The sequence below is a fragment of the Diadema antillarum genome, unplaced genomic scaffold, assembly GCF_040938485.1.
Source record: "Diadema antillarum isolate AM-2024a unplaced genomic scaffold, OU_Dant_1.0 scf00000207, whole genome shotgun sequence".
Taxonomy (NCBI): Eukaryota; Metazoa; Echinodermata; class Echinoidea; order Diadematoida; family Diadematidae; genus Diadema; species Diadema antillarum.
Genome location: NW_027271096.1, coordinates 320,033 through 338,678, shown reverse-complemented (window position 1 = coordinate 338,678; position 18,646 = coordinate 320,033). Strand labels below are relative to the sequence as shown.

The 18,646-nt window shown below is 39.9% G+C and overlaps 1 protein-coding gene across 2 annotated transcripts in view; it reads right to left on the bottom strand.

Annotated features, from left to right (window-relative positions):
- Nucleotides 1-18,646, bottom strand: part of LOC139724105 (uncharacterized) — a 134,373-nt gene that overhangs the window by 19,515 nt on the left and 96,212 nt on the right. For both annotated transcript variants that reach the window (XM_071635303.1, XM_071635304.1), the window contains one exon: nt 1,307-1,492. In XM_071635303.1, the coding sequence (XP_071491404.1) occupies nt 1,307-1,492 (186 nt within the window). The remainder of the gene's footprint in view (nt 1-1,306; nt 1,493-18,646) is intronic.

Genomic DNA, 18,646 nt, shown 5'->3' with positions numbered 1-18,646 from the left:
ATTTACGTCGATGTAGGGCAATTTGTCAATCAGTTGCAATGAAAACATCTCGACGGAAGAACTTCATAAATTTGAAATTAAGTTTGTTGACATAATCCCACTGGAAAATTTCCAGGACTGACATCTGTTGAATGAGTTAATTACAAAAGTTTGGCAATTCATTACAAGTGTTTGGCAGTGGATTATCAAAGACTAAGATGACTAACTCATACCGTGCCTGACTCAAGTCACTTTCAAAGAACAGAGAGTGGCATCTCTTCCTTATGCCTTTGTTTGAGAGTACGTTGGTGACTGTGTGCCTGAATACAAATCGTATGTGTGTGTTACTGCTATTATGTCTGTGTCTGTTTGGGTCTGCGTATGTGTGTGTGTGTGTGTGTGTATGTGTCTGTGCGTTAAATTATGTCTGCGGCCATTTGTGTCTGTATAATATGGGTACCTCTGAAATGTCTGGATGTATGTATGTGTGTCTGTGTGTGCCTAACATTACATGTATGTCTTTGTCTGTGAGCGTGTGTCTGAAATAATGTATGTGTTTGTGTCTGTCTGTTTCTATGTCTGAAAGTGTGTGTCTCCATGTTCTTGGTCATGTCATTCTGCAGTATTTGTTTTTTCCCCAACACACATGTGATATTCAGCACCGAGAGTGTGAGGAATGTGGCTGCCTGCAGGGGAGGGAGGAACATGAGTAACCATGAAGAGATGAAGCGATAAGGAACCGCTGATTTCGTCAAGATAGCCCACCGTACTGTGCTCGCCTCACTCTCCGCTAATGATCTCTCCCTGGCTGTTGCATCGGTCACTGCCCTACTGACACCTCAGACAGTGACTAGGGAGTCAGTCGGCTTTAATAGTTGTACTACTTATCGAAGATCCGCATAGGGTGAATCACCGTACTTCCAACAAATTCTGGTCTGTCGCAGGAGCAGTCCAATTAATTTCCTACCATGTAGGTGCCATGTTCAAGAAATACCGTCAGAACCTCTCACATATGGTAGCTGACAAATTTTATAGGTCAATGTCCACTGATGTCTTGCTCATGAATTTGATGGAAAGAGAAGAGACTAAAATATCTAATTCAATCAAAGTAGCAACACTTTTCACAGTGGGCACTGGCAAATGACGATCTATAAAGGTCACATAGAGTGCATCACACAGGTTGTTGTTGCAGGATTTAATGCAGGGTAACACTCAAAAACTTGTTTTCAGGAAGTAATAGTGTACCACAATATCTTAGATTTCTGTGACAACCCCCTCCCACTATGTTTTCATCTCAGAAAACCGAGGAAGAGATGGTGACACTGACCTACATGTCCGCCATAGGCGGCGGCGTGGATGAGAGTGGAGCCATCTTTCTCTGGTGAGGTCCGGTCGTGCTGCTCCTCTATGAGTCGGCAGAGGGTGGCCGTGTCCCCCTTGCGGGCGGCCTGGTGGAGAGGGGATTCCCAGGCCGAGGTGCAGAGGGTGGGGCGCGTCAGAGCAGGGGGACTGCCTGCATGGGGGGAGAGATAAGGGGGGAACGGGAGGGGAATAGAACGATTAGAAAATAAAAATCATAACTAGCAAAGAACATTTATCTAAGTGTAGCTGTTCTATTCTGCTGTTGAGTACAAGACTCCTTTAATTTGCTTTCTCTTTATACCATGAATGTACAGATATGCACGGTATACTAACACACACAAACACATATACAAAAAATAAGAAATGAACAACAAACACAGAAAAGACTGTCAACAGTCTTCAATAATACATCTTTGAGATGCATATATAAGTCCTTAAATCAACAAATTTTCCCACAATTTCCACATTTTCTAATCTTTGAAATAACTTATAGATTCATTATTGCAACTTTAAGTCCTACAGAACTTTCAAGAGAGGTATGAGCAAAACTCCACACAGCAACAAGAAAAACAAAATACTGATGATATAACATCAAAGAACACTATAGAGAAAGAGACTAAAGGATAGAAGAGGGATTCAGTGTAGGCTGAGGCGCTTTCACTGTGCCCTTTGCATATAATCTGCGCAATCAATGTTGTCTACACCATCAGTCCATAGACAAGACGTCGATACTTGACAGCCGAGATGTGAAAATAAGAGGGAGGTCACATCGCTGATGCGCTCTTTTCAAATCAAAATCCATGCAGGGCTCATGTGGTCATATCAGCTGCAGCTGGCCTGGATTTGGTTTACCACACATCTCACTGAGGGAAAATAATACATGTATGCACACACTCTACAAACTGCACAGCAACCATCATCTCCAGTAACAACTGAATAGAAGTACATCCAGTTCTGCAACTTCATGGTATTTGCAATGCAACAGTTTCTGGCCAGAGTCAAAGTGCTTGGTAAGAAGAAGATCCCTTTGTTTTCCAACGATCAAACTACTGATCCTGCAGAATCATCAACTTTCATTCCAAGTCTGAAAATAAAGACTGCATCTGTTGATGTCCATCATTAGCTTGGTAATGACACATCCAAGTACTTATGCTATTTCCTCTCTTCTTTATTCATTTATTTTATTTTTGCTTTGTTTACTGAGTACTGTATAAGCTGTTATTTTCATGAGGGTTTATTTTTCTCAAATTTCGAAAATTACTGTTGGACCGCAATTTAATAACACATGAAAACGTCGCCATGTACAAGGGTAATATTGCACTTATGACAGCCTCAGGGTCAATTCACGAAAAAAAAAATCATCTTGCAAAAATGTCTGTGACCCCCTCATTTGCAAAAATATTTGTACATGAAAAAAACAGCTTATATCATGTTTGAATGGAGTAATCTTTGGGGTATAATATGACAGACACCTGTGATTTCTCATGTACATGTATCTGTCACCTAATGAACCCCTCAAAGTTACCCAGAAAAGATGACTCACTGATAAGTTGTCTAATTCATCTTCAAAATTGCATGAAACATCTTGTGAAACAGGAGAGCAGGAAGACCGAGTGAAATGGAATAACACACACATACACACACACACACACACACACACACACACACACACACATGCTTGTAAGATGCTCCAACCGGGGATATGATAGTTTCCTCAAGGTGACCGCGCATATTCCATTTTTCATTTCTGGAAGAAATTTTTTTTTTCTTGTTTCCAATAAATTGACTAATTCAAATTGAAGAACATAAAAACATTTTAAAACTAAGTTTGGAAAGTACAAAATCAGGCTTCATGTGGAGTATACATGACATGTAGGTGCATACACAACAATCAAGGATATGTGGATAAAATATTTTCAAATTCCCCTCTCTGAAAACTGTGAAAACTATTCGCTTACATACAGGTCCTAAATATGCACAACGGGCAGGTGCATTATATAGCCCAAAGGTACCCCTAGGGTTTTGAGAGGGTGCCTTTTCATTGGTTTTAAATACTGTTTACGCCGAATATTATGTGAGGTTATTATTTTCGCAAATTTCGCGAGTCAGGTGTTATTCGCAAATTTAAAGACACACAAAATTATTGACTCTGATCCCAGTATGAATGTGATAAACACGTATACATTTCTCCATTCTGACTGTACTACACAATCACAAATTTTTAACCACTTGCGAAATCGTTGGAGAGTCCCGATCTGTGAAAATTTAGACTCGCTAAATATATGGCATATACAGTACTCTGAGCAAAGGGGCATATACCCGGTGTGAAATGTATCCCCAGTTACTTGGAGTGAGACAGTACAATATCCCTGACTGAAGCCGTTTGAGAGAACACACAACACGCACAACGGTAAGGCAGAAAACCAGATGGAGGAAGAACATGACAAAGGTGAATCACATCCCATAACACCAACCAGTCCCTTTTTTTGCTTATTTTGACTGCTGATAGTTGGCAGGAAGAGAATATTTTGGCGTAAGGAAATGTGAGCATGTGTGTATATGTCTGTATATTTTTACTTCACAGATATAGAGCTATGCCTCCTTATTATGTGGTGATGACAACACTGTGCCTCATATTCCAGTCCTCCAGTATGCAGGTTAGTGTAAGGAAGACATAAAAGCAAGCAGGTCATTATTTTCATTGTGGTTTAATAAGAAAAACCTAAAAAAAATAATAATATTAATCCTCTTCAGATAGGAGTCCATATATGTGGCCAGGATACATTTAAAGTCCATTTGAAAATAATTTGAATGATTGCTTCTATTAGTTAAACCTGATGTAATGCCAAGGAAACATTGAATAAAACGTAGACTTTCACATGTGGCAATACATCTAAGGACATTGGTATATGAAGGGCATTTCAAAATTCACCTACCAACTTTAAATGATTTGAAGGAGTGACAACACAAAGACAAAGCTTCTATTTAGTGTTCAATTTGCCCTTTTAGCTTCTTGTAATCTATCTTACAGTCATATCTACTCCAACGGGAGATGGAGCAGGCAGAGCACAGTTTCTGTATTGCTGGGTAATGGACAGTACAACATATATGGAGATTACTCTCCACTCCACGAGAGGACACGAATATATTCATCAACCGAATTTACCTCCCGATATACAGCCCCTCATCTACTCCAGATAGAATCAACAAATCAATTCAGTGCAGTTTGTGGCTAGTCTGCAAATGCAAGCCTCCTTTGGAAAGGGGGGGGGGGGAGAAGATGAGAGAGCAAGGGAGATAGACTGGGGAGGAGGACGGGGGGGGGGGGGCTTCAAATCATCCGTCTGTGACATCTTGACACAAGTCCTATCTGAGGGTGTATGGAGGTAATTCATCCAAAGGACTCCAACTAACCTTGTCTATCCCCTCCATTGCCTTGGGTTATTGCATCACACGGAGCTGCACCATGCACACGCCACGTGAAAGTTTCTCCCTGTATACAGACTGCTTCCACATTCATCACGCACATGCATCGCTGATAAACGGACGATGCGACCATATCTGGGGGAACTAAATTGACCGTTATGCCAATCTGCGAGATGGGGTAAGCACGCTGGCGTCTACTTCAGAGATGAAATTGCCTTCCATAACACATCCAGCCCCCTCCCCCCCTTTACCCAATATCTCCAGAAATGATGTTCAGACTTTCATCAAAGCTTTGTGGACGAGACAAATGAAAGAAATCAAGAGAGAACATCAATTTGTCTGAATGAGGGAGACTCCGAAGAATGAGCACCATCCTAAGCCAAGAAGGCCCCTCTACGTACTCCCTAAAAGTGCCTCAAATAAGATGGAGTTCTATGTCTAGCAATAATAAACAGATAAACAAACAAAAGCAAACACAGCAAGGAAATCAAAGCATGCCAAAGGTTGCCGACTCGCGTGATGATAATTGCAGGCAGTAGTCATGATCATTTTTCTCCGCAAACCGATCAATACTGCTGAAGTTGTCAGCGATGGCATTACTGGATACTGGTGGGATAGGGCTGCAACCACTGGATGAGGGCATAAGTGCAAATCAATATTTTTGACACAGAGCAAATTCGTAGAAATTATTTCTGAGCAGGCAGATGAGCCACATGTGGCTGACTTGAAATATGAAGGAATCCTGAATGTGGCAATAATTACCATGCAGTGCTTTTAAATGCTTTTGAAAAGATCAACTATTTGATACTTGTAACATTATGTTTTGAAGAAGGAATTCACGGATTGAAAGAAGACAGATCCATCTTTACTGCTAGATATAAAATTCCTAAAAGTTCCTTTGACAGTATTCAAAATGGTACATAATTTACTTATCCTTTAAATTCATAAAGTCAAAAGCATAGCTTTCTCCATGGTTCTTCCTCTCTATCTTTCTATACAAATTCATTAAAGTGTTACTCTGGTTGTAATGCTTCTAAGTGAAGGGAAATTTGTTTTCATACAATACAAAATCTCTGTATCACTCAGTGTTGCTATTGCTCTTTCGGAGACTATTTCTCGGTATGTTGTATTCATGTTACCTGTATGTTGATCTGATATTCTGCGAAAGGGCAATAAGTCACACTATTGTGATTCATAATATCAGCTCTGAATACAAAAATCTTACAGACAGGTTTGTGGAGAGGAGGGGGTACTGGATTTCAACTTGGCACATTTCCCCGTGACATGAACTCCTATTGTTCTGGAAATGTCACGATCAACGCATGACCCGATATTCAGGGATTTCTACGATAAGCATCAGCGGGGGATTTAATTGGTTGTCGGATCTTTGAGATACAGACTGTAGAGAGAGAGAGAATATCAGAGATGTGAAAAGCTACCATTGTTTCACGCAGCGATGGAGACTCTGACGTCACAGTCAACTTGCCGTGAGATTGATAGTCTTCAAGCGTGATCCTTGCCCACGATTTCTCTTGAGTCTGACATCCGGACTTCCAAAGGTACATGGAACAAGAGCAATCAACGGAGGAGCAACACGTTTTCTTCTCGCCGCGAGATATGGCTGTCGTATTTCTGTCTTCACTGTTGTGATTAATTTGCTAAATATTACCTAAACAAATTGGGTCGTACGTCACTACTTCCCCCTCACTTATCTTAGCTGTAGTCTCAGTTTTCATTGTCTGCCAAGATGTCTACAGGAGGTAGGCCACAAGAAACGAGGAGAGAGGCTCTTCAACCTCTTGAAGAAAAAAAAAAATGTCAAGGAAATTTTCGAGGAGGTAGGATTTACTGAAATACTAATGAGCTCTCTTGTATTTAGCATGAAGTCATCTGGAACGTAAATTCCATCTTGACTAACAAATTCAAGATGGATTTATTCATACGCTATTTTTGCTTGCTCTCTCTCTCTTTTTGAAACAACAAATCTCATGACAAGTATTCAATTAAAATCAAGGACTTGGATAACCTCAGCAGGAAAGCTCCAGTGTTGCAGACAAACCCTGCAGAATTACACTCATTTTAAAATAACCTCACACTTCCTTCAACACAAAGTCCAGCATCTTCAATCGTAATAATCCAGCTACAAAGGTGTAAAGGGCTTCCATTTCAGCAAGATCAGGCTCAGCCAAAGTTGTGCTTATGAATTATTTCGGCTCCACCGAAAAAAAATTCCATGCAATTCTTCTTTTTCTTTACTATTTTCCCCCCAGGATGAAGCTGTGTCCGGCTGAGTGCAAGGAACTGATCCAACATTCCGGTCCTTTCCCCTCATCATAGCTGGCCGAGAGATACCACAGATTTCCATCTCTTCCTGCTGGCTGTGGAGGTGAATGTTTCCATGGCAACAGTTTCCTCCCAGAGAAGCACAGAAGGATCCTCTAGGTGTGTGCTGCAGATCTGGATACACAGCTGGCTTTAATACACGATTTCTATCCGACAGGCGCATCACTTGCACCGTCATGCACTCACTGAGTCTTCAAAAACACACTGCTGTTGCAGATTCCAGCATTAATTTGTCAGATCAATGACAGCAATGTGACTTCTTCACCTTTCCACTGTACTTCTAATAAAAACATGCTCTGCATAGATTCAGGGGCTCATTTGAAAAGGTGACTGAAAACACACACAAACCCACAGATTTTCACAAAGAATGACTATTGAAGTAACTGGAAGCAAAGCAAGCCAAGAGGAAGTTAAGGCAATACAATTGAGCAAGACATATTGTCTTGGGAGTGGTCTGAAGCCTGAAATAGTTACAATACAACTGATTAATGAAGATGGCAATCACTGAAATATGATGACTTAGTGAAATAACAAATAATGCATATTGTAAAGCCATACAAACATCCTGACAAACAATTTTTTACATCCTAAATGACACCTTCATCAACTGCAGATGAGCAAAAGGTACAGTTTATCCCATTTCAAATATGAACTAGTTGGCTTGTTGTTTTTCTGTAAGCATATCACATCTCCATATATTCACTTAAGTCTGTTTGATTTAATTCACTCAGTTATAGTACCCTCTGTCTTCTCTTTCATTGGGATTGACCTGTAAAATCAATGACGTCCAGACCGGGGCTAAGAATTCAATATGCCGTGCCATATCAATTACTCTGGGTAAATATGGCCTGATGACAATAAGTGACCATACGAGGGAATAGCGTTCCCTCATCCCTATATCATACTGACCAGCTGCACGACCCAAATCATCACAGGCAGCGAGACATCCACCAAAATTTGGGTCTTCACTTCTCAAGTGCAATTTGAGATACTCAGCCTAATAATAAACCTCATCTGGTTGGTCAAACGACAATCGCTGCATACTGCTCCCTCAAAAATGAAGTGAAATATGCATGGCTCAACTGAAGTCCAGAGCTGTGCCTCCAATAAACGACATGAAGCTGATGGCTCACTACAGTATTTGCCTTGGCCCTCTGGGGTGCTTCCAGAAGCTTTACTCATGATTGCAGATTTCTAGGGCTTTCAGACCTGTCTCTAAACTTGTTCAGAAACACAGTTCTTGCTATTCGATATTTCTCATTTTTTCCTCTTTTCATAAGTCTGAATGCAAATTTGAATCACATTTCTAAAGGACATGTTTTCAAAGCCTCCAGACCAACTCTGGTCTGCATGTATCTTTCAATTCAGTTTATTTGCTCAACAGTGGGTTCTCATTTGTAATGGAAATATTTTGACCTGCAAAACACAGCTTAGGTGGTACCTATAGGTTGACTTTGTAGTTACCTTGAACCCTGTTCTAAACCATGATTATAAACAACTTAATTTTCAGTGTGAAACCCCCTGTGGACACCTGACTGGGGAATCTTTTCTACTGCAAAAATATGAAAGGGGGGGGGGGGACACACAAATGCAGATCAAGGAGATGGGTGATGATGTAGAAATGGAGATGAATGATGAACAGGGACATTTGGCAGGGGACTTTATGAAAAGAAGAAATGGAAATGAAAAGGACTAATGTGAGGAAGATGGGTGATGCGGATTGCAAATGTTTACTACACTTACTCATCCTCATATGATATCAGAGAGCTCATGGAGTTGTTTCATTCTTATACTTTGATTTAAGAGATGACCCAACTTTCACTGAGGTATCTCCTAATGATAGATTCACTGGCATGATAATGACAGGCAAAGCAAAGAAAATGAGAAAGAGAGAAAAATGATATGAGAAACAAAAGAAATTAGCACATGGAGGTGAAAGGGTTTCAAATCTATGACTGACTGAGAGGCTAACAAAATGTCTGTCCCGGGCCCTGTTTTATGAAGATTTAAAATTGGTTATAAAGTTGATTTCTATGGTAAGACTTTTGTAGCCTTTGTGGTAAGGAAATTTAAAAATGATTATATCTTTTGATAAAATGGGGCCCTGGCTATATAAGTAGTATAATAGACTTTGAAATTACTATGCAATGGATAACCTTATGGATACCACTATGGACGCATCCTCCAGAACTGTATTTCTTTATCATAATGGATATCCCCCACATCAACCTGTCATCTAGACTTTTACATCTTTTGCATGCTGCTGTTAAAGGACAAGTCTACCTTCATATACATAAGGATTGAGAGAATGCAACAATATTAGCAGAACACATCAGTGAAAGTTTGAGGAAAATCAGACAATCTGTTCAAAAGTTCTGAATTTTTTAAGTATCTGTGCAGTCAATGCTGGATGAGAAGACTACTACGGTGTATGATGTCACATGCGTACAATGATATAAGGAAAATAAAAAGAGAATTTCACAAAACTTTACTTTTTGAATAAAGTGCACATTTATTCGACTTGTTACTGATGTATATTAAGGGTAATATTATTCCCCCTGACTTCTGAAAGAGAGAAGTTGATTTTTCTTTTGTTATGCGAGTAACATTGAAATATGTTGAATTTTCTTTATTCTTTCTTTATATCGTTGTACACGTGACATCACAAGCTATAGTAGTCTTTTCATCCAGCCTTGACTGAGAAGAAGCTTCAAAAATGCATAACTTTAGAATGGATTGTCCGATTTTCCTCAAATTCTCACTTATGTGTTCTACTAATATTGCTGCATTCACTCAACTCACATGTTTGTGAAGGTGAACTTGTCCTTTAATGTGAAATGGCGCACAGTGTAGTCCTACACATTCAAAACAGTATTGGGCTTGGCCTGAAGACATGGCCACTTGTTAACTAAAAGTAAACATTAGTCAGGTCACATAATACAAACTTTCGAGCAATCTCATCATGGACAGACATGTCTCACAATTCTGATGGTCACTTATGCAACTCAAGTGGACTGACCATCAACAGACTGACCGTTCCCACCACCGACCTCTGACTACAAAAGCACGATCAGGAGCAGATCGGAAAGGCATCATAAGCAGAAGAGGATCAACTGGGACTGAAGTCACCACTTCACAGGCATCAGGGACAGGAAGTCGAGATTACAAGGGATCTATCAGAAATGGGACAAGTTTGGATTCACAAGAACCAAGAACACTGGCAAACTTTCTCATGGACCCAGCTTGCCACTCAAAGCCATTACAAATCAAGTTACTGTAAAAGCTACTATTTTCACGTACAGATATTTTCGCGAATGAGGACATCAAAGATATTTTTGCAAGATATTGTCTTTGCGATTTGACACTGAGCCTATTGTAAAGTGCACAAAGATGTTGCACATACACGTTTGTACCCTAGTAAGTGGTGATATTTTTGCATGTTGTTAAGTTTGCTGCCCAACAGTGATTTGCAAATTCTCAAAATTAAATCCTCTTGAAAACAAGAGCTTTTACAGTACACTATCTTAAAGAAAACAATATTGATATATGGTTTGAATGACCTATAACCTTCAGTAAACAAGGGCAGAAGAGCAAAAATAAGAATGAAGATACACCTTGTAACATATTGGGAAGAGATCAAAGAGAAAATTAGCAGTGAATTGCAGACGGACTTGATATCGGCTGACAAACACTGCAAAAAAGATGTATGAGCCACGCAAAAGGGCAAAGAAAAGGGGAGATAGAGATAGAGAGAAGAAAGACGGAAAGAGAGAAAGCGAGAGCTAGAGAGAGACAAGTTGAAAAAAACAAAACAAAGATTGACAGAGAAAGAGAGTCAAATGACTTGAGGTAAGTTATTTTTCAAATGTCAGCTGCCTCACGCCAGACTTAAATTTCACGGATGACTCTCTATCATGTCCTTGCTGTATAGCCTTGTCCATCGGTGGCGACGCGGCCCATCAGTGAAGCAGCTGTTAGATTTACACTTGGATTAATGCACTACACAGTACACGTTCAACTCAGCCAGGCTCATAGCAGCATCTTCACTTGCACACAGATCTTGTGTAAGCAAACAAGCCATAATCTTCTCATAGGAAGATATACTATTCATGTGTTTGTACTGCTTGAGGGGTTAAAAACAAAATGATTTGGATTTTCTTAACTATCTTTCCATTTTTCCCACAAATCCTAGGATACAGGTATATGGCCAAATTCCACCCATAAAGACAGGACATTAGAAAAGATATCACTTGCACTTTCGAGTTCCGAGTATACTCAGACAGGTGTCTATGAGAAATGCGCATTGTAGCAAAATCAAACTGTTAATTTGAATGAGCATTATTTAATTCAATTCAAATGCATAAGGGCAAAGGTCCCATGCTTTTAATAAGTAACAGGACATTGATTTTACTTGCCCAAAAGTGGGTTTTAGTTTCCCTAAGCAAGTCAGGCAAGGGGGAGTGTAGGAGTTTTGTAGCGGATGACACTATCCATTGCAAAGGATGGCACGGATATGAATCAAGACATCATTTCAATGAGACCCTCCACCAAACACGGTCAGGAATTTATTCCTTCCCCTCCCCCTTGTAATCTCCATACAGATGGATGTCCTTACAGATGTAAGCAGGCACCAGTTACAGAGGTAATTAGACTTTAAATGTGAACAGACATCCCTTTGCCCATGGAGGACATTTACTTTCAATCAGGGTTGCTCCTCATCAATGGTTGAACATCTTTTAATCTGACCCTATTTCTTCCCCATCCCCTGCTCTTCCTCTTTCACCCACCCCCACACCCCCACCCCGCAAAAAAAGTTACAAAATAAAAGCATATATGCCAGCTAAATTTAAGAGAAATAAATCAACAGAATAACAAATACTAGTACATTGCCTGACACTTTGAATATAAAGCACAGAGAAGCACAAAATAAGAATCTAAAAAATAAGTATGTGCTCCATTACTTTGTTTTAAAGGGGATGGCTAGTAACCGATCAGTGAGAATCAGTGGGAATGCTGAGGGATGATTGTTCCAATCCTTGTGGGATTCATTTAAGAGTACAGTCAAACCTGCCTTAGCGGCCACCTGTCTATAGCGGCCACTGAAAAATCCCCCCGAGAGAAAAGCCCTGTTTAAGACCCTGTGTATAGCGGCCACCTGTCTAACGCGGCCAGCGGCCACAAATTTTGTTTCCCTCGGTAGATTTTAACCTGTCTATAGCGGCCACAGACCCGGTAATTCAGCGTGTTTTTCTGGTTTGTGGCCGTGCCAGTCATTCATGGGCAACGTTCAGTGATCGCCACCGCTGCATTCATCACTTATTCAGTCATGATAATGCACTACTGTTAAGCTTTCTTCACGACTGTACAACATGCTACTGTGTAACAATTTCATAAACGCCGGCATTGTTCAATGCATGAAACGCATGTGTGCATACATATATTACGCATGTACATGTATGTCCTACACTAAGTGCTTATAGATGTATACAACGATGATACATGCACATGTATAGGCAATGCACACATATAGTTGGATAACCTGTCTAAAGCGGTCACCTGTCTATAACGGCCACTTTTTTTGTTTCCCTTGTGTGGCCGCTATAGACAGGTTTGACTGTACATTATATATCTATTGTTGTGTGAAAATTATTTGCTTCAGAACAGTCTCACATTCAAATAATGTGAAGATTAATGCCCCGTCACTGCCCAGGCACGCTAACCTGGAAACATTAAACTGCACATTACTTGAATATTAGACCATTCTGAAGCAAATAATTTTCACACAACAATAGATATATAATGTACTCTTAAATGAATCCCACAAGGCTTGGAACAATCATCCTCCAGCATTCCCACTGATTCCCACTTATCAGTTACTAACCATCCCCTTTAAGGGAGGGGTTTCGTCCATTAGTACATAGTACACAGTGATCTAGCATATTATGTATATCAGATGAGGGAGTACGAGTTCCATATTGTATTTCAAAGATGATAAACAAACTGCAACATAAGAATCAGATTATTCAATCTTTTCAACAGTCATAAACACTACATTATTTGCTGCAGCATAGAGTATTTTTTCCCCAAAAAAATCATAGGAAGACAACACAAGCATGACAGTCATTTCCAGACCTACTTCTGTTAAACTAATCAGGATGTTTTGATTTCATCACATTAATATCCCGCTATAATCTTGTTCCATGTATATTCCCACATAATTCTATGGCCTCTTTACAAAAGAGACAAAGCAAAACAGAGGAAAATATGGATAAAACAAAGAGAATGAGAGAGAGAGAGAAACAAGGCAAGATTGAAGGAGAGAGAGTGGGAAGAGGAGAAGGAGGGAGTGAAATAATGATAGGTAGAGGAGATAGAGTAAACAGGTGAAAGGGAGAAGGATCATGAGAAGGAAAGGACGGCAGATTAGGAACTGACCGGAGGGGAGAAACCAGAGAAGGAAGCCAGGCAGGCAGGTGGCCTGAGGAAGCCCCACCCCTTTTCCCCCCCCCTCCCACTCCCCCCCCCCCCCCCCCCCCTTCCCTCTTCGTAAGTAGTAAGGACATTCTGGTCAGGAGCATGATATACATGTATTTCAATCAAGATGATGAGCACATGCATCACTCTGCAGGGGCATTCTTTAATGTAGCAAACCGACAGAAAGACTTGATTTTTCTCGCTAATTCTATTGATTTTATTTCCTTGTTTACTTGTTTCTCACTCTACCTTTCATTCACTTCTTCTTTCTTTCTTCCTTCTCCTCCTATTTTGTCCTTGGCCATTTCCCTTTTTCATCTTCATCATCATTTCACCCTCCTCACACAAAGAAACATCACTGAAACACAAACTACTCACCACAATCAAGCAACTTTGGACAGTAACTCGTTTCCGCATTTTGAAAAAGAAAAACATAAACAAACATAAAAACAAGAATGCAAGGAGCTTTCTATCTGGGCCTCAGAACGAAATTCATTCACTTCCAAGTCAGCATCCCTACCGGTCCCCCAAACCTCAAGATTAGATAAATTCAATTTCCAAAGGAACAACAAATCAAATATCTCTTTAGGAAGTAGCCTCGAAGGGAGGGAGGGACTCAAACATCCATGCTTTGAAGACTGAAAAGGGAGGACGATTGAAAAGGGAGGTAAGTAAATGTTGGAAACAAGATTTGACTCCCAAACTTCATTTGGTTCTCCCCTGAGGCCAGATGACTGTACAGAAGGGAAACTTCATTTATTGATTACTCTTAACAAAGTTTTGCGATGTCTGCAGCTGGGTACAAGAAATTTCTGAGAAAAACATCGATCAGCCAGCTCATTTTCCCAGTTGAACTCATGCCACCATTTTCAGCTACAAATGCACCTGTCAGACAAGTTGGCGCAGAAAATCATTACACATTTATCACACATACAAACATGTACATATATTTCAGTGTGACTGGAAAAAAGCTATTATGTACCAGCAGCCAATTAATTGTTTGTGCAAGAAGGGCACATATCCCCCTACATGCCTATATGATACTTGTCATTGTTTGCTCAAACTGAGAGGGGACCAACCTTTGGCAAAATAACATGTCAAATATCAAACAGTCAAGGAGAATGTGTCCTCCTTCTCCGGTCCCAGTCAAACTCGAGCTTGGACTGAACATTCGAAGTTTCATTAAACTTGCTGTACCGGTTCTAGTAGACACATTTAGTATTGAGCAGACATTATCAATTCCATATAGAAGTCAAGGTTCTCAATATTCTTGGGTAACTTTCAGTTTGAATGTCTCTCCACATCATATTGAGTGTGGTTTGTCTTTGAGTGTTGCCTATCATATGTGGCTGATCACTTCCAAATGCTCTAAGGTTTAAACTTCTATTTTCTTTTCTTTTTTTAAATGATGGCATATGATGAACCTAAACCATACGTTCTCACAACCACAACATTCACTGAAGGGCATTAATATCCTTTGGTGAGCACAACTTCTTCAAAAACTCTTAAAGGTACTGCTTACCATTAGTAGCAGTGATTTGAAAAAAATGCTGGACTTATCACATCTCATCCGAATGTGTAGGTCAGTTGCATCACAAAACATCCTACCATATAAACATTTTGCAATAAAGCCTAAAACATAAGAAGATAACACTATTTTTCTCAATAAAACATAACTGTAGACAGTTTATTCTAGAAACAATCTTATTATCACTATTGTTCACATTTTACAACATTGATTATACTGATTAACATTTTTACATTGGTTGTTCAATCTTCCTACCTCACAGTTTAGAACTATTTTGAAGCATTAAAACTGGGTTTTTGTTTCATCTGCAAATGGTAAATAATGCCTTTAACATACTTGAAAGAATGTTACAGACCGTTTGCCAAGGCAATGAAACTTTCAAACATGAAAATCATTATGGTTAGACAGTGCTTAAATAGGGATGCTCTGACATAAGAAACTGTTGTGATTATTGGCATGCATTCACTAGTAAGGCAAAGGGAACACATCTACCTAAATCATTTAACGACAGCATTCTCATCCTCTCAATGCATTCTACCATAATTCAGTCAGATCATTGTTTAGTCCTTCATCTTCAATAGTTCAAAATCAACATATCTTTCCATTCTGTTTGAAGACATTTGCCCACGAAGTTATAATTTTATTTTAAAGTACCAATTTACATCTTATTGTTACTGAAAAAAAGGGGAAAAAATGACTGCATTTCACTTGGGAGATGTTCAATGCAGAGACTCTGAACAAATTTGAATTTGAATTTGAATCAAAGCTAAGCTTAGGGTTGTTTTGTTGTTGTTGCTTTTTTAAGGGTGTTTACAAAAATTCTTCAAGCCGATGAAATATGGCATTGTGTCGAATAGGAAGGTCATGAACACCCTGATGTGTAACCATGATGCAGAAGTCTTTGCTCATCTCTGTGACAAATGTCATCATCCCTTTACATTTGATCTGCAGGTATAATCTCTCTTCCCTCCATCCACTCTCTATCTCCCCCCCCCCCCCCTCTCTCTCATCTCTCCATCTATATCTCTCTCTTTCCTAAAATTTACGTCATTGCTCATACCTAATCGCTGGCCTCAGCATCTCTCGCCTCTCCCCCGCCCATCTCTCATCCTATCTCTTTATCATGTAGACAAGCGTGTAACCTTTCCAAAGGAAAATACAGCCCTGCAAATCAATCCCAATCCCAACCCTCCCCCATGATTGTTTTCAGCTACAATGCATCTATCCTCCTCCTCCCTAGTCCCAGCCATGCTTTACCCTGTGACCTTTTCAAATCAAAACAGGAGTTCGGTCTCTTTTGCATCACCGCGCCTGCAGCACTTCTGATTTACCGACATTTTCCCTTCGCTATTCTCTTTCTCTCCCATTGTTTTCATTCTCCTATTATTTGTTTACACATTTAATAGGTGGATGCATTCATCAGTGCATTACTTTATCCAACCAGTTGTAACAACTATTCAGGAAGTCATAAGGGCATTTCACTTGTAAAATGTCAAATTCTAACAGTGTTTATTAATAATGTACAAAATTATATCATCCAATTGTAAACTGTATTCATTGGGGATAAAGGACAGTTTGCTACATCACCCTAATGATTCTTCCCATTCTAATGTTGGAAACATTAATTATTTCTTTTCCATAACCTTGTTTCATATACTTTCTTTGAATACGTTATGTTAGTCATACAGTACACAACTTTCTTTGAAATTTCTTATGACTTTAATCTTAAAATAGTTTCTGTACCATTCTTCACATGTTTCTCTCTTCTGATACCATTCAATCAACTATTCAAAACTTAAATTTCTTGTCACCTCTTTACTTCTGTCTGTCTGTGTCTGTCTGTCTGGAGCTCACCACTGGAAGTCTGTCTACAATGCCATCTCTTGGTATCCCCCCCCCCCCCCCCCCATCTATCTCTATCTATCTGATAACACATCTGTGATAACTAATTCCATACTTGTCCTGCTGCATCCATGCCAGTATTCTTCCTTTCTCTTCACAGTCCCACAAGATCCCAATCGCTGAATGCTAAACGTGTGAAACCAGCTAGTCAGGTGTAATACGCCGTCATACGAGTCGTATTTAGCAACCACATTAGATTGAGAATCTCGACGATACACCCAATAATGGCACGGGGAAGTCTCACACACTTCTGACATTCACACACACTCACACTTCGCTCCCCGCAACTCCCCATCTCTTGGGTGTTTTCGAAAACACGTGCCCACGCAAAGAGATGCGCCAGATTTGCACAGGCTCAAGTGACTTTAATGCCAGATTTTTCGCCCCCAACTGACACTTCAGACTTGCAAATGAACAGCTCTATGCATGTCTGGAGATGTCTGTCTACACCGCCACATGTTGACATACAGCATCATCCACATCCATATTGCAGGACTACACCACAATATCGTCCACACCCCAACAAGCTTTCACAGAGTGTAAACTCATCCTCGATCAAATTTCCTAGTCAAACTGATGCCATCTACTAACGCCTGGGTGTTCAACACGATATAAATCAAAAACATTTTTCCACATCTTGGGTGGCTGAGTCCAAAATTAAAAGCACGAGAGAGAGCATGATTAAAGTCCATGCCATCAAATGCAATAAAACTCAACATTTATCATGGCGAATGCCACAATTATAGTATGTACAGAGTGCTGTGTCTACATTCTATGTCAGACTCACAACATACCATAATTAACTCCTCACATCAGCCACAAACTTGCTTTTTCAGCCCAAATCCCTTTCAAATTCAAACCATGCACTTACACGCACATTTAAGCCATCATGATTAGAACACCCAAAACAGTGTGATGACAGAACAACTTATGTCAGAGCATCTAATCTCTCATGCTAAAACACAGGCAGAAATCAGCTGCAGCGCAAGGTGATGATTTTGAACAGTCATAACACTAGCAGCTCCATCGAGCATGAACATCTGGTACTGGCAAGGTCATGATTGGACTGCTTAGACTAGAGATGTTCTCCTAATCAGTACGCTACAGGAAGTAGTTTCAACTTCCAATGTTCAGATCACCAAAAAAGAAAAAAATAACAAAACAAAGAAATAGATTCCTGAATGATACTTCCTAACACCATAACATTTCTACTCTCTGCAGGGTCCATCACACAAGAATTATCTGTTTTTGCATCACATTTCAAAAACATATCATTGATGGGGTGACAAGACCTCGTATCTCAAAAATGTCAAAAAAATTTTTTTGGCTTAATGGTCAAATAATGGGTCAAGTGATGTCTAGGCCAAATCCCAACTGTCTTACTCCAAAAATGAAGCCACCATGACATGTCAAAGGAAAGGCTTTCCCATTCACTACAGTGCTTTGGCCGCCATGTTTTTTTGCTCTCCTGAACATTTGTCATTTTTGAGATACGAGGTCTTGTCACCCCAGCAACGATATGATGAAAAGCTGCCATCTTCATATGTGTTTCTGAATGGACCTAACGTATACAAGTTTGTATCTGCACTTGAAGCCATTCCTACGGGCAGGTTTCCTATCTCAAAGATTTAC